At 44.2% G+C, this 23,493-nt stretch overlaps 2 protein-coding genes across 5 annotated transcripts in view; one reads left to right on the plus strand and one right to left on the minus strand.

Annotated features, from left to right (window-relative positions):
* The window catches only part of nek6 (NIMA-related kinase 6), an 81,552-nt gene extending 78,974 nt beyond the window's left edge, over positions 1-2,578 (plus strand). For 2 of the 3 annotated variants that reach the window (XM_031802222.1, XM_020457934.2), the window contains exon 10: positions 452-2,115. In XM_031802222.1, coding sequence (XP_031658082.1) covers positions 452-562 — 111 coding nt within the window. In that variant the 3' untranslated portion in view covers positions 563-2,115. Of the gene's footprint in view, positions 1-451 lie in introns of all 3 variants that reach the window. The other variant, XM_020457935.2, reaches the window with a different exon arrangement.
* psmb7 (proteasome 20S subunit beta 7) lies at positions 2,572-23,493 on the minus strand. 2 transcript variants are annotated; one of them, XM_031802223.1, is made up of 9 exons: positions 23,355-23,487; positions 22,453-22,546; positions 22,058-22,155; positions 17,936-18,076; positions 17,546-17,661; positions 11,400-11,458; positions 3,761-3,912; positions 3,242-3,274; positions 2,572-2,883 (listed from the first exon to the last, which is right to left on the minus strand). In XM_031802223.1, exons 1-9 carry the CDS (start codon positions 23,414-23,416, stop codon positions 2,772-2,774), a joined length of 867 nt encoding a protein of 288 aa, XP_031658083.1. In that variant the 5' UTR covers positions 23,417-23,487; the 3' UTR covers positions 2,572-2,771. The 2 variants fall into 2 exon arrangements, with proteins under 2 accessions (XP_031658083.1, XP_020313525.1); XM_020457936.2 differs by lacking the exon at positions 3,242-3,274 and having other exon boundaries at positions 2,651-2,883; positions 23,355-23,493.

A 23,493-nucleotide genomic window follows, 5' to 3' on the forward strand; every position in this document is an offset into this window, starting at 1 on the left:
ACCAACTACAACTTTCTGTAGGCATTACTCATGCTTTAGGCACTTCCTGCAGCTGACAAAAGAAGTCGTTGTTCGCCAATTCGCCGAAGCTTCTGCACATGGTTTTAAAATGCCAAAATGTCTTGTGATGAAATGTTAGCAGTCAAAGAGATCTGATCCATCCCTATGTGGTTCAGTTACAGTTTAACTTTCTCTGTGCTCTGGAGTCCCTTGGTTAGGAAGTTCTGATTTTTTAAATGACAGCAGGGGCAGACTCTCCCAATGGATTGTATGTTCATGGACGTGGAAATGCATTGAACTTAGCTTTAACAATTACACTTCTTATGTAGGAGTTTTGAAAGTCCTCTTCGGTCTGTGACGTTTCTCATATGTTCGTGTTAGAATATTCTTAATGGGCTGTTATGTTTCGTACAATAAATAATAAACTGAATGCTTCTTGTGTCATCCACAGTTGCGAGACCTGGTCAGCATGTGCATCAAGCCCGACCCGGGCCAGCGCCCTGACATCGTGTTTGTTCTGCAGATCGCCAAACAGATGCAGCTGTGGACCTCCAGCACCTAAGCCCCCCCCCCCCACTTACCTCCTCCGTGTGGACCCCCATCCTGACTGAACCACAGACCACCAGACCCACTGCCAACCTGCCTGGCTAGGACCAGGTTGTTTAGCTCACGTCTCAGAATTCGAGGAACTGATGAAACGATTGAGAGACTGGCATGACTGGACTGACTTTTTCTTTATCTTCAAATGAGGACTTAGACTTAATGCTGCGCTCATGTTGCGTCGGAAACTCGGGACCTCCGTTTTAAGTGTAGAACTTCCTCCAAAGTTGGGAAATTCGGGATCCGACTCTTCCGCCTAGGTTAGCGAGTCGCAAATTTCCGACATTATGTGAACGTGGTTTAAGTCCAGTTGTTTTTGTCCTCAATGACCTGGGGAGTCACTTCGTTCGGTGGTCATGGAGATTTCTGTTTTTAGACTGTTGCGGTGATTCCAGAGGACAGCATCTTGTCTGGCCTCTTCGCTAACAGGAGAGAGCTCTGTCTCACAATGATGTCACAGAGGGTTCTCTCATCAGCTAGGCAGGCCTTTTTTTTTTAACTAGGCAGGGGTTGCATTCCAAATAGATCCTGACTTTTTCAGGTAAACCGTATGAATTGAAGGCCTAAACATAAATCTCTTTCAGTGCTGTTTAATTTTCTGCCTTACACACATTGTTTAGAAATAATTATTTTTTTAATGTTGCTTTAAATACCTCTGATCTGTATTTTGCATTCTTGTGTAGTGTCATTTGTAATCCTAAGGCATTCAATTAAGTGGACTTTGTTTCATAATTAACCATAGGATACATGCAAAACATTTGAGTCAGCGTTAGGTCCTCCCAGGTCACACCTCGTGAGTTCTCTGCAACATGAGACGCTTGCTACAACCACCAAGCAACACTGGTTTGAAATGGACTTCAGGACATGATAACGTCTTCCTTTTCAAGGACCTCACATGGCATAATATAGAACATTGTCAAAGCTTATGGTCCCAGCTTTGTAAAACTTTAGACTAGGTTTTTCAACAACAAAGTTATTTGCAGGAAACTGCCTGGGTGATGGGTGTTATGCTGTTGCTTGACACCCATGCTATATTGTAATTGCGTGTATAGATCAGATCATAAATGCAGTTGACTGTCCACTGATGACTTCGTTCAGAGAAGGATTTTAATTTGAGATGTACTGTGAAATGATTTACATTATGTAGAAACAGCGAGAAGAACGGTTACAATTGTGCTGTAGAAACATTTAGAAAATGTTTTTGCCTTGACAGCACTAAGCGGCAGATAGACGCTAGATAAAGAGGGTAAGTGATTGAGTCAAAGTTTACTAGTTTAGAAGACTGCAAAAACCTCAGTACTTATATTTTAGCAATTCTATTATATGTGCTTGTAAAATATCTAGAGCTTTCAATGACTATTCTTTGTAATGATTTTTCACTCAAAAGTAGTGTAGGCTATGGTTTTATTTTGTAATTGTACTTTCCTGTGGGGATTTGACATGATTTTGTGGAATCACGTTCAAGTGTTTCCCTTTTTGCATTTTGTAGTAGATAAAAGGTTTATAAAATATTAATTCTTATACTCTTACATTTGATCCAATTTCAATTCCTTTCTTATCCAAAGTGTGTTATAAGACAGTAAGTATTTAACAACCATCAATGAATAACAGCCTACAATCTAAGTTTTTAAAATAAGGAATTTGATAGATGACTTAATTTACAAGGATTAAGGAATATTGTGCTATATAGTGACTGGACAGCTGGCAAACAGAGATATCTGTCAATCCTGGAACAGCACGGACATTGGTTGACCTGTGATCTTGAGATACTCACCAAAGAGACATCCACCAGACCCACATCGTCGTTTGTAACGAGATGGTAGTTCACGCAGTGAGATCAATGAATTCACCAGCATACTAGTAAACATTGATCATTTATATTTCCCGTTTATTTTTTTTAATAGATTCCCTAAAACAGACCAACTTGTTCTCCATTGTTCCCTCTTCAAACTTCAATAATTATAACAATTCACATGTTTGTCAAACTGCCAGCTAGCTAAGCAATTACATACCATTTGAGATGGCATCGTCACAAAACACTTAGGAGACATTGAAGACTCAATGCAAACTTTATTTTAAACCATGGAAAAACATGCCATCTCCACTGAAGGAAGTAAAGGCGAATTTGGGAAGTAACAACAGGGAAAACATCAGAATGTTCCGGTGAGGCTTCAAGAGGTATCCATAGTCTGAACCGTCTCCTCAACCACCTCCAGATCCAATTTGATCACGGACTTCGTCAGGACTCCGGTTGTTCCTTGCTTGTACTTGTAATTACCGGTTCTGATTGGAAAAATAAAGGAATTAGATTCTAATTTAAAAAATATATATATATATATATAGACATTATTCAACACAGCATAAACTGGTCTGATGAGCCTCTGGGAGCTAGTTCTTGGATGTAAAATACAATGTAAAACACAAAAATGGCTTCCATGAGTCACGTGCTTTTTGGAGTTTACGACAAAAAACAAACGTGCAACTTAGTTCTATGAAATTGAACAAGCAGCAGGGGTCACGAGAAGCAAACTTGCTGAGTTAAGTGGGTTAGTAGTCAAACAAGAGTATTCAGGTAGGTGAGACAAAATGCTATGGTTAAAGTCTAGAGCACTCCACACAGAACTAGGTATTTATTACTCACTGGTGGGGCAAGGCTTCATGCTCATACACACATCTTCAAACAGAACAGGCCAAAGGGATGGGTCATTCGCCGTGCCATTACAGATGATTCATTACCAACAATGCAACTCAACAATACATTTTTAACAAATTAAAAAAGGACACAAATATCTTGAACTCATTCAGAAATTGAATGATTAACAACGATGCACTGCTGTGGTGGAAAACATCCTCTGTCATGGGTGAATAAGGGGTTGGGAAGGAATAATACTCAAACCATGCAAAGGCTCTTGCACTCAAAATATGAACAAATTTGAGCCATTTGTTATTGTGCTTGTATTGACGAGGCAATCCAGTCAGCAAGCAACTGTTCTCCAGACTGAATGAGACTGCTGTGACCAAGTGGGAACCAATAACACTGATGGGACATGGGAACCACATTAAGGTGACAAGTGAAGGGACATGAGGACAAATCATTTATCAAAATATGGGGACTATTGAGGGGAGATTGTGGGGACTGTTGGTGGGTAGGTGGCCTTACCGGACACCCTTCTTGTTGGCCATGTCGTGAGGCCTCAGGTAGTCCACCCTGCCCTTGGTGATGACACACAGGTCAATATTGCTGCCGGAGCCAAGGTCGTTGAAGATGCCAGCCGCGATGGCGTCCCGAACCAGCCGCTTGGCATCTTCCTCCTGAGGAGAGGAAAAACAACAATCATTATTGTAAACATGATCAATATCATCTCTTCATGTACTGAGTGAATTAATCCAATGCTTATTCCACTACTGCTCAGGATGGAGGGGTAGAGCAGCCCTACATATAAACCTTCTGCACAGGTCACATGGTTGTGTCTGGATCAGGCTATAGCTGTGGCTTCTTATGAAAGATGACAACTCAAGCTGAGCAAGAAGTAGTGAGTGGGGATTCCCACCCATCTACAAACACCATGGGAAAAGCAAGGGCTCCCTCTATTGACCATCATCGCTAAGAACAGTAGCGCCTTCCTGAAGTACTGTAGAGCTAAATGCTAATTTTCAAGCGTCCCCCCCATCCTCTCCAGGCCATGTGATAAATGCATCTGTCACATCACGCAAGATAAATGGTCCTCCTCAGCCAGAGCGTTTTAACACAATGGCTAACGGAGGAGACGTGCCCCCTCGGTGAGCTCTACCAGACTCCACAGTGGAGGCCATCGCCACCTCAGAGCTCTTCATCTAGTATCTGGGAGGAAGAGCGCTTCATAATTGACCTTGGCGTTTAATGGGGGTGTGAAGAGTTGACACATTCTGACAAAGAATTGAAAAATAAATCAAATTAAAAAGACAAAATGCGTTGTGTCAGACTCATGGCCTTTCCTCTGTAGTCTGAGTGTTAAAGTTCAGCCCTGCTACAGGGGCCTTTAAGACCAGGTTTGACTATGTTAAGGTAGCTGATGTTGCAGGACGGAGTACCCCATCACGTCCTAAGGTTAAAGACATCTGCTAAATAAGCATATTTAGCCGTTACTTAGTGACCGTGTATCAAACTCCACTAGTGTATGGTGCCGTCTGTCCACTCACAGAATTACAATTTACACAGTTGTTCAATATATCTTAATTTCATTGTTGTTTTTACCCCCACTGGGATTTAATAAGGCTAACTTGGTTTTAAGTCTAACCCTGCAGAGAGAAATGACTACGGTAATTAAACATGCCAAAATGTCTTCCTACCATGCCGACATCCTAAAACAGGAAAATCGTTCCCGGTAGGGATGCATCTAATATCCACTAGCTTCAACTGCCGCCGGCAACACTTTGCCCACAGCTTGTGTCTCATCTAGCATGGAAGAGATTGGTTTAGGTTTGCAGACAGCCGAGGGCCTAAAGTAGTTTGTTCTATCATGGAACAGACTGTTTAATTCAGGTAATATCAGAGACAACGCAGAACACATCTGACCTGATGAGAAGAGATGAGTGGTGCACACACCCCTAGCTGTGTGGAAACCTGAGCAGTCTAATTCTCTTGCGCAAACACACACAAGATTTTAAGAAATATCCTCAGAGTGTGTTTGTCCTAATCCCCAGTGTGTGACACCACCAGCACAGTGCTAAGGTTAGCTAAGGGCTGGGTCATGGTTCTCTAACCAGCAGTGGGCTGGGTGGCCTACTGGGACTTCATTACACGGACACCAGAAGACACCTGGTGTGTTTTTAAACAGCACCACTCAGAGTAACACAAAACCCTCACAGTCCATGGTCGCTGGAGGAACCACACTAAAGTCAGGGTGTGTGGTACTGGTGTGGGTGAGAAAGAGAAAGCGTCCGTGTGTCTACAAAGCGTCCGTGTGTCCACGGTTTCATCAATTATTCAGCATAGTCTGGCAGCTGCTGTGGAGCTGAGAGACACCCTAGTTCCTAAAATATGATTTATGATACAGGAGAGACAAAGACCAGGGGACGCGGCAGCTTTCAGAAATCTGCATTTTCAAAATGCAGTCCATCAAAAAAAGCTGCGTCTTAAATCATTTCACCTGCGTATTATATTGAAAGGTCGTTTGTTGTTGCTTCAAGTAGAGTGAGTGATCAGGGCCATGCAACTCTAGTTTTCATCACAAAATACATTTATGCAAAAACATTTAGCAGAAAAAAATAGCATTGTTTTCATTAGACGACAACAGAAGTGCAACTCTATTTGGCTAGCAGCCACACAGTAAATCAGCTTACTATGAAAGTGCAAGTTATTTTTTGCAAAGACGATGCACGGCCATCAGATATATTATGTTAACCATAGAAAGAATGTAGCCAGCTAAATTTCCTAATGTTTTGCATGAAGTTAATATTGATTTACCTTGCTAAAACTACCTGAGAAAATTAATCATCGCGCCCTTCCTCTCTGCCATTGGTCAAAGCACTGCCTGCTTTTGATTGGTCTGAAGACGAGATTTGTTTTAATCAGTGTGAATAACACAACAGCGTTGCAGTTCTTGACACAAACCGGTGCGCCTGGCACCTACTACTATACCCCGTTCAAAGGAAAAGGCACTTACTTATGTGAAACATGCCGGACAAAATATTTATCTCAAGAGTTAAAAATCCTTCTTTAACTGGTCTCCTCCCCTTCATCTACAATGATTGAAATGGATTTAACAGGTGACCAATAAGGGATAAGCTTTCACCGGAGTCTCATGGAAAGTGCAGGCGTTCCTAATGTTCTGTAGACTCCCTGTATATTATCATTTCAGATTGTGAATGTGTGATATGGGGTTAGATACTTATTTTGACATTCTAAAAGAAAACCTTTTATAAACAATGCAACACTGCCATGCTTATCTGAGCCTTAGTGTCCGACTTTTGGCTGTCACAGATGCACCTCCAATTTCACGACTTCGTCTAGTCAGTTGCTTTCGATTCACCACTCAAACTCGTAGAATATCTGTAGAGTTTGTTTTTCAAACTGGTTTGTTATTTTATTTCAGTTCACTAAATAGTTCTCATTATTAGTTTTAGTTCACTATAATAACATTGATCTCTACGTTGCCATATACCCATGACATCATTCAACATGGCTGCCAGCTCTGGGTTGGACTTAAAATATCATGGACCCTGACAAGAATATAAAATAGCCCATCTAGCTAAGTCAAATCAAGCATGTTAATTATGTACCGTATAGGAGACAATCCAAAAGATCCTACCTGTAAACTGAAAAGCCCAGTTTGAGAGACTCATCTCAAGTAAGACTCGAGTGAAATAAAAATGCACACTTTAGTGTGTAAACGCACACTTGAGACACATGTATTCCCCTGCAATCAGTGTGTGAACAACATAACTGCTGCCTCCTGCCCCACATTATAATACAGCCTCCCCACGGCACCAACACACACCATTTCAATATTTCATAACCATATTAAATATGCCACAGAAGACAGTGTTCAACATCTGTCGTCTTCAGGGTATTGGCGACTCCCGGGAACGGGGGGCAGGCTTGATCTCTAATTGGGCCACGTGCCAAATAAAAGCAGCAGTTTACTACACCGCTTTCCCATGGAGACCCCTTTACCAGACACCCCTTTACATATTGGTACGCAGCCGGTACCCCCCCGACTTCTTGTCATATTCCATTTGTAATAACTAGAAGTCGTGTTGTGTGTGGAGATGGAGGAAGTGGAGGTTGAGTGACAAGGGGAGGAAATGACAAGGCGTGTTCCAGCTGTCTGTTCTGGTTTAGAGCCATTTCAACTTGCTGCTAATGAGGATAGAAAAGGAGGTCTGGGGTGGAGGGGGGTCAAGAAAACAGCAGAATAAAAAAATATCTGCAAGTCAGTCAGATGCTCTATACTGATCATCAAAATCTGGTTTAGCGACAAGTCAATAATACACTAGGTGACAACGGCAGTGTTTCTCCAAACACACAACGGAGCCCCTTCTGGCACAGTTAAAATAGTTAACAGAGAAACATGTTGTTGGAGCAGGTCCCCAGATTAGCCCGTAACATCACACACCACTCACGTTTAAGATCACTAGGCTCAGAAAGAGATTTACAACCAAACACAGTTCATGACATCTCATGTCGAGAATAGATAAGCAGGGTTACTGTTTATTCTCCAGGAGAGAAAGAGTAGAGAAATATATATAAAAACACTGGGGAAGTATATAGGCCTAGAAGAGACTGACACTTTCACGCCGTCTCATAAACCCTCCTCAGTCCCACAGAGGAACAGAGGGGCACTTCATAAATCAGACAGACTGGTGGAGTGTCACTCTGGCTATGGGTCATCCATCTTACTGGGCCCAGGGCCTGTACTCTACTGCTCTCTGGGGGGCCAGAGGAGGCGGCTTGAACAGAACTGAACCAGGCCGTGACAGGAAAAACAGCACCTCAACCCCAGCCTGATACGCAGGGTGGAGTAGGACAAGGGGGAAGAAATGTGAAGATGAAGAGCGCAATTGCTACAAGGGTTGAAGATGTGGGCCCAGTGTACTCCTTCACATCAGAGCACTTTTCTTGATGTCTGTACATGCACTCAACTACAGTGCCTTGCAAAAGTATTCACCCCCCTTGGCATTTTTCCTATTTTTTGTTGCATTACAACCTGTATTTTAAATTGATTTTTATTTGGATTTCATGTAATGGATACACACAAAATAATCCAAATTGGTGAAGCGAAATAAAACATTACAAAATGTGCATGTGTCTGCTCAAACGGTCAACAACAGACTCCATGAGGGTGGTATGAGGGCCCGACGTCCACAGGTGGGGGTTGGGCTTACAGCCCAACACCGTGCAGGACGTTTGGCATTTGCCAGAGAACACCAAGATTGGCAAATTCCCACTGAGCACGTGATAGACGAGACGCCGTGGAGAACGTTCTACTGCCTGCAACATCCTCCAGCATGACCGGTTTGGTGGTGGTCAGTCATGGTGTGGGGAGGCATTTCTTTGGGGGGGGCCGCACAGCTCTCCATGTGCTCGCCAGAGGTAGCTTGACTGCCATTAGGTACAGAGATGAGATCCTCAGACCCCTTGTGAGACCATATGCTGGTGCGGTTGGCCCTGTGTTCCTCCTAATGCAAGACAATGCTAGACCTCATGTTGCTGGAGTGTGTCAGCAGTTCCTGCGCAAGAGGAAGGCATTGATGCTATGGACTGGCCCGCCCATTCCCCAGACCTGAATCCAATTGAGCACATCTGGAACATCATGTCTCGCTCCATCCACCAACGCCACGTTGCACCACAGACTGTCCAGGAGTTGGCGGATGCTTTAGACCAGATCTGGGAGGAGATCCCTCAGGAGACCATCCGCCACCTCATCAGGAGCATGCCCAGGCGTTGTAGGGATATCATACAGGCACGTGGAGGCCACACACACTACTGAGCCTCATTTTGACTTGTTTTAAGGACATTACATCAAAGTTGGACCAGCCTGTAGTGTGGTTTTCCACTTTAATTTTGAGTGTCACTACTAATCCAGACCTCCATGGGTTGATACATTTGATTTCCATTGATAATTTGTGTGATTTGTCAGCACATTCAACTATGTAAAGAAAAAAGTATTTAATAAGAATATTTAATTCATTCAGATCTAGGATGTATTATTTTAGTGTTCCCTTTATTTTTTTGAGCAGTGTATATCGATGGAATTAATCGAACAAAAGGACCATTTGTGATGTTTATGGGACATATTGGAGTGCCAACAAAAGAAGCTCGTCAAAGGTATGAATTATATTTTGATTTCTGCGTTGTGTCGCGCCTGCAGGGTTGAAATATGCTCTCTCTTTGTTTACAGAGGTGCTATCCTCAGATAATAGCATCGTTTGCTTTCGACGAAAAGCCTTTTTTGAAATCTGACATGTTGGCTGGATTCACAACAAGTGTAGCTTTAATTTGCTATCTTGCATGTGTGATTTAATGAAAGTTTAATTTCTATAGTAATTTATTTTAATTTGGCGCCCTGCATTTTCCCTGGCTTTTGGCCAGGTGAGATGCTACCGTCCCACATAACCCAGAGAGGTTAAGCAAGGGGCACCATGAAGACCAAGGAGCTCTCCAAACAGGTCAGGGACAAAGTTGTGGAGAAGTACAGATCGGGATTCGATTATAAAAAAATATCAGGAACTTTTTGAACATCCCACGGAGCACCATTAAATCCATTATTATAAAATGTAAAGAATATGGCACCACATCAAACCTGCAAAGACAGGGCCGCCCAATGATAAACCACCCAAAAATATATTTTAATTCCAGGTTGTGTAAAATGCCAAGGGGGGTGAATACTTTCGCAAGGCACTGTAGATGGCCACTGCCCCAATGATAGGCAGTCCATGACCCCAATCTCCACCCTCAATGAGAAACACCTGAACCCTTCAATAAGAACACTGCAACAAAAGACTCCATATAAACACTAGCACAAAACCCCGTTAATGCCTTTAAATTCAGTAGAAGTTGCTCTGTGACAGGTGTCTCCGGGGAATTCGCTACAGTATGTGCCAAGAGCAACAACCACAGCAGCCTTCCGCCGTCTTCAAATGGATGTTGATTACCAGCATGTTCACTCCATTGAAACGTTGCAGGTTGATGCACCTGAAAGCCCTACTTCAATGGAACGACAGAGACAAAAGGTTATGAAAAACAAAAAGGGAGGGGGGCAACTCCACTCCTCCCTATCCTCTCACCCCCAATTACTGTTTTTCTATTATTGGTTCCCTCCATTATCCTGGCTCCAATTGTGCCCTGGGACAGGTAGCTAGCTAACACCCGTTGAGGGAGTAGAGACCCCCGGGATGTCTGCTGCTCTGCTCTCTCCGGCCACACACACACACAACGTGAAGCCAGGTTCTGAGTGTACGACAGTCTCCATTACTCAGGTTGCCATAAAATACAATAGCATTCTGATAACTTGTATAACTGCGCACACACCTCCCTCCCCCTACAACCCAACTGAAGATGTGCGAATAGCAAAAACGACTGTGGCATATTTCTGCTTCCTTGTTCAGCAAAGCCTTTGATGGCACTTAAAAAAAGAGGATAAAAAGTTTCTCTTTGGGTGAAAACGGCAATGGAGAGGCAGAAATAGAGCCAGGATTTATATAGACACCAGTGTGGGAGGTAGGATAAAATATATTGTGTGTAGGGATGTGTTGGCGTGACACTATGTAGGGCTGGCACGGTAATTGTATAGTCATGAAAATAACCCTCATAACTAGGGTGAACACATCACATAAACAACTCACCCAAAATTCCATGACCATCACAACACTGTGTATGTAGCATGATTATTTGTGTGTGTGTGTGTGTGTGTTAAGTTTAACGGGAGTCCACTGAGAGGAGAACTGTGGCCCCATCTCCAAACCACTAATACCCAGGGCCTTGCCGTGACCAAGCCATACAGCCAAACTGTACCATCTTGGAGGGAGAGTTAAATGCTGGAGTCCAACAGTACAAAGTGGCTTAGATGTATATAACATGCTCATAACATGACTATCCATACCGTTGACCCAGGGCTTCGCCAAATCCAGAAGAGCTTCACAATGAGGTAAAGCAGGTGTATATTCTCTGTCGTAAGCATAGTCGACTTGTTTCAAATTGCGGGTTTGTTTAGACTATTGTGGTTTAAAATATGTGCATGGCCATGTATTCCTCCATTTTGATACATGAAGATGATGCGTGGATGTACAAAATGGCAGCTGGGCCAGGTCCAACTCACCTCCATGTCTTGCTTATAGCGGTCCTCAAACACAGCCATGGCAGCCAGAGAGCCAGAACCTATGAGAGAACAGAGAAACACAAAAACTGCATGGTTAATGACTGTTGGAGTGACCAGAATTAAACCATCGAATATATATATATATATATATTATTTTTTTTACCAGTGACCAAGATAAGACTACGGGTCAACTTACTAAGACATGGCCCGAATGGTATACGACAGTCGCAGTGGAAAGTAAAATGTTGAGGACCATACAAAGTTTGAAAAACACCACTTTCAAAAATGCTTACAAAGGTCCCTCCTGGTAACCATGACTGAATGTCTGGTTCAGGTTTCAGCTGACTGTTCATTTCCAACGCCCACTTCTTAAAGAAACACTATGTAACGACGCGCCTGGAGTCCATTTTCTAAAGCGCCTCAGATGTGGCGGGCAATTAGCTCGCTGAAGAAAGTGCTTAGCTGTGACAAAAGCAAGAAGCAGGAAGTTGAAGAATCCCTTTGTTTTGGTGGAGACTGGCCATTAGGACTTCTCTACAGCTGTGTCTCTTTTACAACAGAAGAGTCATTTTCTACCATACCTTCTCCCCTCTCTCCTTAACCCCACAGCATCCATCATGCCATCTTCCTCTCCGTGTGCGGCCGCTGTCTGGTGTTTTATAGCCAGGTTGCCAGGGGAGTCATTAAGGAGTTGCACTGGCTGAGTTTCATTGTGATTTGCCAGTACAGTAGAAGGTGAAGGAGAGTAAAAATCCTGGAGACCATCTAAATGGTTCGATGGAGGCAATAGGTTGAACGATAGAGGTTAATAGGTTGACTTAAAAACGTAACAAAATGTGTGAAAGCATGGCTGTTGGGCCAAAGCCTCACCCAATGTTTATCTAAAGTCTACACTCAACATTCAAGTTTTTTTAAATGTGAGCCATAGTAAGCTCACACAGGCATGCTGGTCTCTAGCTATCCTGTCGAGTTTGCTATGGCACACCGGTTTGCAACAGGAAACACTAATTACAGTTTCTTATTGGACAAGTACTGATGGCACCTCCCTGTAACACTCCGGTTCAGAGTTTCCTTCCACTTCGTGCCTACTGAACATGGCTCTGGTTACCCGGGCTCAGTCAGTGGGCTCTCTGCTGGTTACCCGGGCTCATCAGTCAGTCAGTGGGCTCTCTCCTGGTTACCCGGGCTCAGTCAGTCAGTCACTGGGCTCTCTGCTGGTTACCCGGGCTCATCAGTCACCGGGCTCTCTACTGGTTACCTGAGCTCAGTCAGTCAGTCACCGGTCTCTCTGCTGGTTACCCGGGCTCAGTCAGTCAGTGGGCTCTCTCCTGGTTACCCGAGCTCATCAGTCAGTCGGCTCTCTCCTGGTTACCCGGGCTAATCAGTCAGTCACCGGGCTCTCTACTGGTTACCCGAGCTCATCAGTCAGTCAGTGGGCTCTCTCCTGGTTACCCGGGCTCAGTCAGTCAGTCACTGGGCTCTCTGCTGGTTACCCGGGCTCATCAGTCAGTCAGTGGTCTCTCTGCTGGTTACCCGGGCTCAGTCAGTCAGTGGGCTCTCTCCTGGTTACCCGAGCTCATCAGTCAGTCAGTGGGCTCTCTCCTGGTTACCCGGGCTCATCAGTCAGTCACCGGGCTCTCTACTGGTTACCCGAGCTCATCAGTCAGTCAGTGGGCTCTCTGCTGGTTACCCGGGCTCAGTCAGTCAGTCAGTGGGCTCTCTGCTGGTTACCTGGGCTCAGTCAGTCACTGGGCTCTCTGCTGGTTACCCGGGCTCAGTCAGTCACTGGGCTCTCTCCTGGTTACCCGGGCTCATCAGTCAGTCACCGGGCTTTCTCCTGGTTACCCGGGCTCAGTCAGTCAGTCACCGGGCTCTGCTGGTTACCCGGGCTCGTCAGTCAGTCACCGGGCTCTCTGCTGGTTACCCGGGCTCAGTCAGTCCCCGGGCTCTACTGGTTACCCTGGCTCATCAGTCACTGGGCTCTAAAATGGTATGGTGAGACTTCCACTACATGCACGATATTCAATTGACATTGGTGCCGGGGGGGGGGGGGGGGGAAATGTGAGGAGGCCATTGATCATTTCTCATGCATGTTTCACTCTCTAGAAGGGGCAGACATGAGCTCCTGGTGGGACTCCCTAATATGAGGCCTCGGCTCGCTGACATGCAACATACTGATACATGAATATGAATGAGCCGGGCCGGAGAGGGGGAACGAGACAAAAATATAGTAGAGGGAGAGAAGGTGGAGAAGGAGAGTGGGTTGGTATAAATGAGGGAGAAAAACAGAAGGGTTAAGAGGTTGATATTTATTGTATATAGTAGGAAGGGATAAAATAACAAAAACTATTTTTTTTTTTAAAGCTATTGATTAAATGAAAAAACAATCAAATAACAATATAAGGAGTGGGAGAAAAAAGGAGACTTTCATATGTAGCTAGTCCCCCCAGTTTCTTACATTTTCATGGAAAGTCTGAGAAAGCAGACAATCTTGCAGCGTTGGCTGGAAAGGTGTAGTGAAAGAACCCCCATAGGTTCTTTGTCAGCACAACAGCCTTTCAAGTGACGGCCTCACGCCTCCTGAGTAAACGCCGGGGAAAGCGATTCTCGGAGAGAGGCAGGAAGTGTGTGTGTGTAACCTCTTCCTTTCTCCCAATCCTCACATGCCTCCTTTTATTAGTGACTGGATTTAAAACAGGCTTCTATTATTCATGTGGCTGAATATTCAGCCAAATTCCCTCCGCTTCCACGTAGCTCAGTAGAGAAATACCAGAGTCGAATATGAAGGAGATACACTAGTTTAAAAATCACCACAAACGAAGAAAAGCCAGTTTGTACAATGAAGCAACATTCTCCCAAACGAGTAAAGAAAAAGCTATTTGTAGTAGGCTTGGGCGGTGTATATACTGTGTATAAATAGAGAAGATTGTTTTTCAATCAAGTCAAACCTATCTTTGACGTTTTTCTATACATTTTGATATTTGTAGCTACTTTTAAGTAAATACCTGCAGTCAACTTGTGCAATATATTAGGAGATAAAGCAGCTTGCGTTCTTCATTTCACCGGCCACATTATTTTACATTATGAAGCTGACCGTAGTTCCCCAGAACAGTTGAGCCAGTCAAGTGTTTGTAAATAGCACAACCGGAGAAAGTGGGAGCAGGTGAGTCCAGCTGTGTATTGACAGGGGTCGCATTTAATATTGAAAGTCTGTTGTATTTTTTGTTTCAGGTGATCAGGGATGTGCAACTAGTTGTTTTCCTTCACCGAAAATACATTAGTACCACACATTAGGCAGAAAATGACAACAGAAGTGCAATGCTATTTGGCTGGCAGCCACATAAGCTAAATGAGCTTAAATGAAAAAGCAAAGTATTTTCCCTGAAAACTATGCATGGCCATCATATTTCAGTTTATAATACAAAGTAGCCAGCTACACTTCCCAATGTATTTCTTAAAGTTAATCTTGCATTTTAGAGGGGGAAAAAATACAAATAGGCTGGCTACACCGAGAAATATGCCAGAGAAAAGTTGGTACACAGTCAGAGCCTTGATAGAATGCCCGTTCGTGAATTCTCATCAGAGTGGAAAAGTGCAAAAGTAACTAAATTAGTCTGACAACGAGCACAAATTACAATAAGAAGCATTTTAGATCTGCCTTTACAAAACACAGGAAGACCGACAACCTAAAGTATGTGGACACCTGCTTATCGAACATCTCATTCCAAAATCCTGGGCATTAATATGGAATTGGTCCTCCCTTTGCTGCTGCAACAGCCTCCATTCTTCTGGGAAGGCTTTCCACTAGATGTTGGAACATTGCTGCAGGGACTTGCTTCCACAAGAGCATTAGTGAGGTCGGGCACTGACGTTGGGCGATTAGGCCTAGCTTGCAGTCGCCGTTCCAATTCATCCCAAAGGTGTCTGATGGGGTTGAGGTCAGGGCTCTGTGAAGGCCAGGTAAGTTCTTCCACACCGATCTCGACAAACCCTGTCTGTATGGACCTCGTTTTGTGCACGGGGGCATTATCATGCTGAAACAGGAAAGGGCCTTCCCCAAATTGTTGCCACAAATTTGGAATCACAGAATCGTCTAGAATGTCATTGTATGCTGTAGTGTTAATATTTCCTTCACTGGAACTAAGGGGCCTAGCCCCAAATATGAAAAACAGCCTCAGACTGTTATTCCTCCCACACAAAACGTTGGTACTACGCATTCGGGTAGGTAGTTTTCTCCTGGCATCTGCCAAAACCAGATTCGTCCATCGGACTCCAAGACGGTGAAGCGTGATTCATCACTCCAGAGAACGCGTTTCCACTCTCCTCCATAGTCCAATGGCGACGAGCTTTATACCACTCCAGCCGATGCTTGGTATCGAGCATGGTGATCTCAGGCTTGGGTGCGGCTGCTCAGCCATAGTAACACATTTCATGAAGCTCCAGAACTAAGAGTTCTTGTGCTGACGTTGCTTCCAGAGGCAGTTTGGAACTCAGTAGTGAGTGTTGCAACAGAGGACAGAGGATTTGTAAGTGCTGCACACTTCAGTACTCGGCAGTCCGCTTCTATGAGCTTGGGTGGCCTACCACTTCAAGGCTGAGCAGTTGTTGCACCTAGACTTTCCCATTTCACAATACCAGCACTTAAAAAGTTGACCAGCACAGCTTTAGCAGGGCAACGTTTTTACAAACTGACTTGCAGTGTTTCTCATATGCGTTTTATATTTTTTCCCTGCATGTAAATTTAAGAATTCTGCACTAACTAGCAAGTTAAACTTAGGGGTCACGTTAACTAGGTAAATGGCTGAATTAATAAGGTGACAGGGCATCATATTGTGTTGGCTTAGTGCCGTGTTTGAGAAGTCAAAGCCTTTTGGATGAGTTCTGTACAGCTGCTACCTTTTGATTTCCTTGCGTTTTTTCTCCTCTCCATTCTCAGCCCGTGTGCTCCTCCCCAATCTTCTCCAAACAGAGCAGACAGGCCCATTGCCCTGGTGAGTCCAGACTCCACACAAACAGTGTGAACACATGCTGCTCCAGAGCCAGTACTCTTCATTTGCAAAGTCTCTCGTTCACATTCGCTTGTAAAATGGCCAAACTCACCAAAAATGACATTTGGTAGCACCTACCTATATATGTATAACGTTATGAGCTGGACTGCCTGTCTATGCAATAATTCTCTCTCATTTGCGCTCGTTAGCTAGGAGCCGCCATGGAAATTCACTATTATTAGCTCAATTTGTTTTTGCATTCTGGTAATAGATTCCCAATGGGCTTTTTCAGTTTTTTTTGGCCCCACTGTGTACTAAGCTGCTAATACAGTAAATCCCAGGATGAGAGATATGAAAATACAGATACTTCCCATCCCTAATTTGTAGACTAAGATAGACTTATTTCGCTTATAGGCCACATTTCATAACACCTTCAGGGAGGAAACCTTTGAGAGCAACAATTAACACTTGAAGCGGCCTAAACAATTAAAATTCTTGGGGCGGTTGTCTTACCCAGCAAACATAATGAATACGAGGTTTAGCTGAGCTTTGGAGTAAAGATGCCGCCCACAGCAGAATTGAATAAGCATCAACCGGACGTGGGGATAGGGTTGGGGCACCAGGTGTTTGGTGAAAGGGGGGGACTGTCCTCATATACCTGCAATGGAATGAGGGGTACCCGTGGGAACTGACCAGGGTCCTTCATTTCAACCCACACAGCTGTTATTAAAAATGAGCTCTGTATGTATTTTGCAGAATGGCTCCTCTTGTCGACTTTTCCCATTTTCATTCAACTGAAAGAGGTAAAGCTGAATGGAGCCAGAAAAGCTGGACCAGGGTAGACTGACGTGAGTAGGAAGTTTGTAGATGTGTGTGGATGGGATCCCTGCATGGTCTTGCGATAGAAATTAAGTCTGTGCTCGTGGCGGTTTCGACAAATCTGCCTGGCCTACCAAACTCACATTTTCTCTCTGAAGTGACTTGACAATACACTCATCTGACAGGATTGAGCACATCTGTAGATTGTAATGTGGTTTAACTGTGAATAACAGCTTCAGAAAAAGTTGAATGTAAACAGCAGCAGCCTCTAGTGGAGCATGGCAGTATTAAAGACAAACAAAGAACAAAAAAAGGGAAGTAGTTAGCTGGTAAACTCACCCATAGTGACGTAAGGAAGCTTGTCAGTGGAGCCGTGGGGGTAGATGCTGTAGAGATGGGGCCCGTTGCAGTCCACTCCACCCAGCACCAGGGCAGCGCCAATGTGACCCTGGTATCTGAGAACGCAACAAACAAACTATTCCTTCTCTTCTATTGACTACTTTTCACAACATAGACACCCAGCATTACTTTACATCAGGGCTGTCAAACTGATTCCATGGAGGGCCAAATGTCTGCTGTTTTTCCCCCCCCTTTCAATTAAGATCTAGACAAACAGGTGAGGGGGGTCCCTTACTAATCAGTGACCTTAATTCATCAATGAAGTACTAGGGAGGAGCAAAAGTCCACAGACACTCGGGGGGGGGGGGGGGGGCTGGATAGGTGGCATACCTAAAGAGCATCTGCTTGAGCATGCGGTTGGCAGTGGCCACGCGGGGCAGCCGGCTCGTAGAGAGGGAGTGCAGCTCCAGGTTAGAGGAGATGATCTGGGTGGTCATCTCAGTGTCTGCTGCCGTACCCGCTCCACAGCAACTGGATGAAATGGAGGTCAGGATTATGGAGTTGACGTGCATTTATGAAACCACACTTGAAATAAATGTTGATTTTAAATCACGTGATGCCTCTGATGTATACTAAAGTCTAAAATGGCAGGACATGTTCCAACCAGTGTTCACTGAAGCACCGAGATAACGGGAATGACATGTCTATTGTTTAACTCCTATTACATAGAAAGTAAACCACAACAATGTTAGGTCATTCACCCTAGGGCTGGCGGTATACCTTATTTAAGCAATAAGGCAGGAGGGGGTATGGTATATGGCCAATATACCACAGCTACAGTCTGTTCTTACGCACAACGCACCAAGGAGTGCCTAGACACAGCCCTTAGCCATGGTATATTGGTCATATATCACAAACCCCCGAGGTGCCTTATTTCTATTATAAACTGTTTACCAACAATTAGAGCAGCTTATAATTGACTATATACACACCGGTATTGATGCACGGACTGGTTTGGGTTTTTGGGGTTTTTATAACAGTATTTTATTGTTTGGCTTGTTAAATGTGTTACGCATCTCCAGCGCGTGTAATGTCCATTTTCACAGGTTACGCCCGTTTGTTACTGGAGTCATCTTTCTCCATCTCCTCTTGCTGCATGCCGCTTACCACACCAAACTCGGCCTGTCACTCAAGGAGAGAGCAGTTGCTCGATCAGAGTCAAGAGCACTGTTTTGCCGTTCACTCTGCATGATCAGATGGACGCAACAAGATGTTGGTGACATGCTGCTTTCCACTGTCTGCTAGTTTCTTTCCATAGCAAGTTGCTGCCAAAATAAATTGTGTTAGCAACTAATGCTTATCGCTAGTTAGCTGGCTTGCTAAAAGTACTAAGAGTCAGAGCAAACCTTGCTAGCTAATAACAGCCTGGTACCAGTGCTGGGGTAGGGCTAGATAAGATACTGTTGCACAAATATGCTTATCAGAGGAATAGGCGAAGTATGAGTATGTTAGCTAGCTACATGAGGCAAGAAAACATGTAATAGGGCCACCTGGAAACACTGACCAACACTTTGGTTCCTACCCTGTCAATAATTCCTCCCTGGCTTACTGTATCCATTTGTTGTCAAACAATGTATTCAAGGTGCTGCCCACAATATTCCAACTATAGAATCAGAATAATTATTTTATTTCCATGATTCCAACAGTTAACTAGGCCTAGATGTTTGTACATATAATGCAGCCCTGTGTAGCAGTGTGGAAATTATAATAAAAGTGCAGAAAGTGATGAAAATGCAGACAATTTTGTTTGGAGGTGGATTGAAACAGTATAAAACTACCAGAATGGAGAAAACCCCATTGAAATAACTTGTAATTGATCCGTTGCCACCCTGGGGTCTAAATGTGCTTTATGAACTACTCAAATCAAATTTTATTTGTCACATACACATGGTTAGCAGATGTTAATGCGAGTGTAGCGAAATGCTTGTGGTTCTAGTTCCGACAATTCAGTAATAACCAACGAGTAATCTAACAATTCCAAAACTACTACGTTATACACACACAAGTGTAAAGGGATAAAGAATATGTACATAAAGATATATGAATGAGTGATGGTACAGAATGGCATAGGCAAGATGCAGTAGATGGTATAGAGTACAGTATATACATATGAGATGAGTAATGTAGGGAATGTAAACATTATATTAAGTGGCATTGTTTAAAGTTTAAAGTACATTTTTACATCAATTTTCATCAATTTCCATTATTAAAGTGGCTGGAGTTGAGTCAGTATGTTGGCAGCAGCCACTCAATGTTAGTGGTGGCTGTTTAACAGCCTGATGGCCTTGAGATAGAAGCTGTTTTTCAGTCTCTTGGTCCCTGCTTTGATGCACCTGTACTGACCTTACCTTCCGGATGATAGCGGGGTGAATAGGCAGTGGCTCGGGTGGTTGTTGTCCTTGATGATCTTTATGGCCTTCCTGTGACATCTGGTGGCGTAGGTGTCCTGGAGGGCAGGTAGTTTGCCCCCGATGAAGCGTTGTGCAGACTTCACTACCCTCTGGAGAGGGCGGAACAGTTGCCGTACCAGGATGCTCTCGATTGTGCATCTGTAGAAGTTTGGGAGTCCTTTTGGTGACAAGCCAAATTTCTTCAGCCTCCTGAGGTTGAAGAGGCGCTGCTGTGCCTTCTTCACGACTGTCTGTGTGGGTGGGCCAATTCAGTTTGTCTGTGATGTGTACGCCGAGGAAATTAAAACCTACTACCCTCTCCACTACTGTCCCATCGATGTGGATAGGGGGGGGTGCTCCCTCTGCTGTTTCCTGGAGTCCACGATCATTTCCTTTAATTTGTTGACATTGAATGTGAGGTTATTTTCCTGACACCACACTCCGAGGGCCCTCGCCTCCTCCCTGTAGGCCGTCTCGTCGTTGTTGGTAATCAAGCATACCACTGTAGTGTCGTCTGCAAACTTGATAAATGAGTTGAGGCGTGCATGGCCACGCAGTCGTGGGTGAACAGGGAGTACAGGAGAGGGCTCAGAACACACCCTTGTGGGGCCCCAGTGTTGAGGATCAGTGGCGTGGAGATGTTGTTACCTACCCTCACCAACTGGGGCGGCCCGTCAGGAAGTCCATTACCCAGTTGCACAGGGCAGGATCGAGACCCAGGGTCTCGAGCTTGATGACAAGTTTGGAGGGTACTATGGTGTTAAATGCTGAGCTGTAGTCGATGAACAGCATTCTCACATAGGTATTCCTCTTGTCCAGATGGGTTAGGGCAGTGTGCAGTGTGGTTGCGATTGTGTCGTCTGTGGATCTATTTGGGCGGTAAGCAAATTGGAGTGGGTCTAGGGTGTCATGTAGGGTGGAGGTGAAATAGTCCTTGACTAGTCTCTCAAAGCACTTCATGATGACGGAAGTGAGTGCTACGGGGCGGTAGTCATTTCGCTCAGTTACCTCAGCTTTCTTGAGAACAGGGACAATGGTGACCCTCTTGAAGCATGTGGGAACAGCAGACTGGGATAAGGATTGATTGAATATGTTCGTAAACACACCAGCCAGCTGGTCTGCGCATGCTCCGAGGACACGGCTGGGGATGCTGACTGGGCCTGCAGCCCTGCGAGGGTTAACACGTTTAAATGTTTTACTCACGGCGGCTGCAATGAAGGAGAGTCCGCAGGTTTCGGTTGCGGGCCCTGTCAGTGGCACTGTATTGTCCTCAAAGCGGGCAAAAAAGTGATTTAGTCTGTCTGGGAGCAAGACATCCTGGTCTGCGACGGGGCAGGTTTTCTTTTTGTAATCCGTGATTGACTGTAGACCCTACCACATACCTCTTGTGTCTGAGCTGTTGAATTGCGACTCTACTTTGCGCTTTGAGTTTCACGTGAATGCTGCCATCAATCCACGGTTTCTGGTTTGGGAATGTTTTAATCGTTGCTATGGGTACGACATCGTCAATGCACCTCCTAATGAACTTGCTCACCGAATCAGCATATTCGTCAATGTTGTTGTTGGACGCAATGCGGAACATATCCCAATCCACGTGATCGAAGCAGTCTTGAAGCGTGGAATCAGATTGGTCGACCCGGGGTTGAACAGACCTGAGCGTGGGAACTTCTTGTTTTAGTTTCTGTCTGTAGGCTGGGAGCATCAAAATGGAGTCGTGGTCAGCTTTTCCGAAAGGAGGACGGGGGAGGGCCTTATATGCGTCGCGGAAGTTAGAATAACAATGATCCAGGGTTTTACCAGCCCTGGTTGCGCAATCGATATGCTGATACAATTTAGGGAGTCTTGTTTTCAGATTAGCCTTGTTAAAACCCCCAGCTACAATGAATGCAGCCTCAGGATACTCAAACCACATTTAGAACTAGTATTAATCAAAAACATAACTGTAAAATACCATAAATTAAGTGAAAAATACCATATACTATATTTTAGCCATATCACCCAGCCCTAAATCACACAACTAATATTAAAACAGAAAACTAACATTGGACAAGGGGTCACTTACTAGATGTTTGGGGAGATGTAATGGATCTTGGAGCAATTCTTATCTGCCACAATCATGCCCTCTGTGGCCCTGGTGTCAGCACCAAGAACTATCCCATCCTACAGGGAAAAATTCAAACAAGAAGTATACATCTCATTTTTAAAGAGTGATTGTAGACATATTGCATGCATTTCTTGCTCAATGTTTGATAGCTCAAGTCAAAATGTTTTATACATTAAATCAAACTTAACCACATACAGGATAAAGGAAGGAATGGTGGAATTGTAGAGCGCTCAGTCTGAATTTAGGCTATTTCAGGAAAACACAGCAGCATGTATTATCATCAGTACATTTGTAGTGTTATCTTCATCACTATGGTAGAGGTGAAATAAATATGTAAACAAAGTTATCCTTACCTTAAAAACAACCCCACAGATTGTGGTGCCTGTTTTCCGGGCAGATGGTACGTTGCATCCTAATTTGGTAACTTCAGCTTCCAAGACTGCATTCCTAAAACAACAGAAACATGGTCAGAAATTGTGCATGCTAGACAGTGCTAGACAGTCATCGACACGTGACTTCAGAACTACATGGGCCCTTGATGACTATGCATCTTGTAAAATTTAATACGAATGTGTTGGTAGGCCAATTCAATATCAAATGTAGCTAATCAAATATATGCTACACCCATTGCACACAACAATATTTGATAACGATCCGGCTAGGTAAATTGATAGGTCTCAAACTAAAATCTGCTGTATCATCGGCGGGCAGCGATGCGGGTTGAGCGCAAGCCAAGCCAATGGGAAATGAGATGGATGTCAAACTTGACACTAAAAATGTGACAAGTCAATATGTATTTGAATTTAGAAATTCAACACGGTTGTGACTAAACAACTTGTAGCTAGCCAGCAAGTCGGCTACCTTAGCCAACTAACTACGTTATGCATCGTTTTCCGTTAGCCGGCTATTACGGACTGGCTACTATTGGCCCTATAGCTAGGCTAGCTAATACTCAAACTGTAGCTAACTTTTACTTCTGAGAGTTTGAAAACTGAGTATTCATCACCACGTGTAAATTGTCGCAGCCTACGAAATAATTTTGTAAAATCCCCCCCATTCTTTCATTCATCACATAACTCAAGAAAAACAGCGTTGAGAAATGTCTGAGTCATTCGAGGAGGCCGTGAAGAGAATGGAGCGGCCCGAAATCAAATAACTCAACACAGAGAATAGATTTCTAAATAATTTCTAAATATAAAAGTCACTAAACACGTGGACATGCGCCGCTCTATTTGAAATCTCACTGAATCCTTACCTCTTGCAATTTTCGAAACTGAAACCTCCAAGCTGCGGCTGGCACACTGACAGAGTCGCCATTTTCCTGTACTGAATTCCAGCTTCCGGGAAGCGAGGCTCACTAAAAGGGGTAACTTCTCCCTGGGTTACACTGATTG

This window comes from Oncorhynchus kisutch, linkage group LG23, assembly GCF_002021735.2.
Source record: "Oncorhynchus kisutch isolate 150728-3 linkage group LG23, Okis_V2, whole genome shotgun sequence".
NCBI classification, from domain to species: Eukaryota; Metazoa; Chordata; class Actinopteri; order Salmoniformes; family Salmonidae; genus Oncorhynchus; species Oncorhynchus kisutch.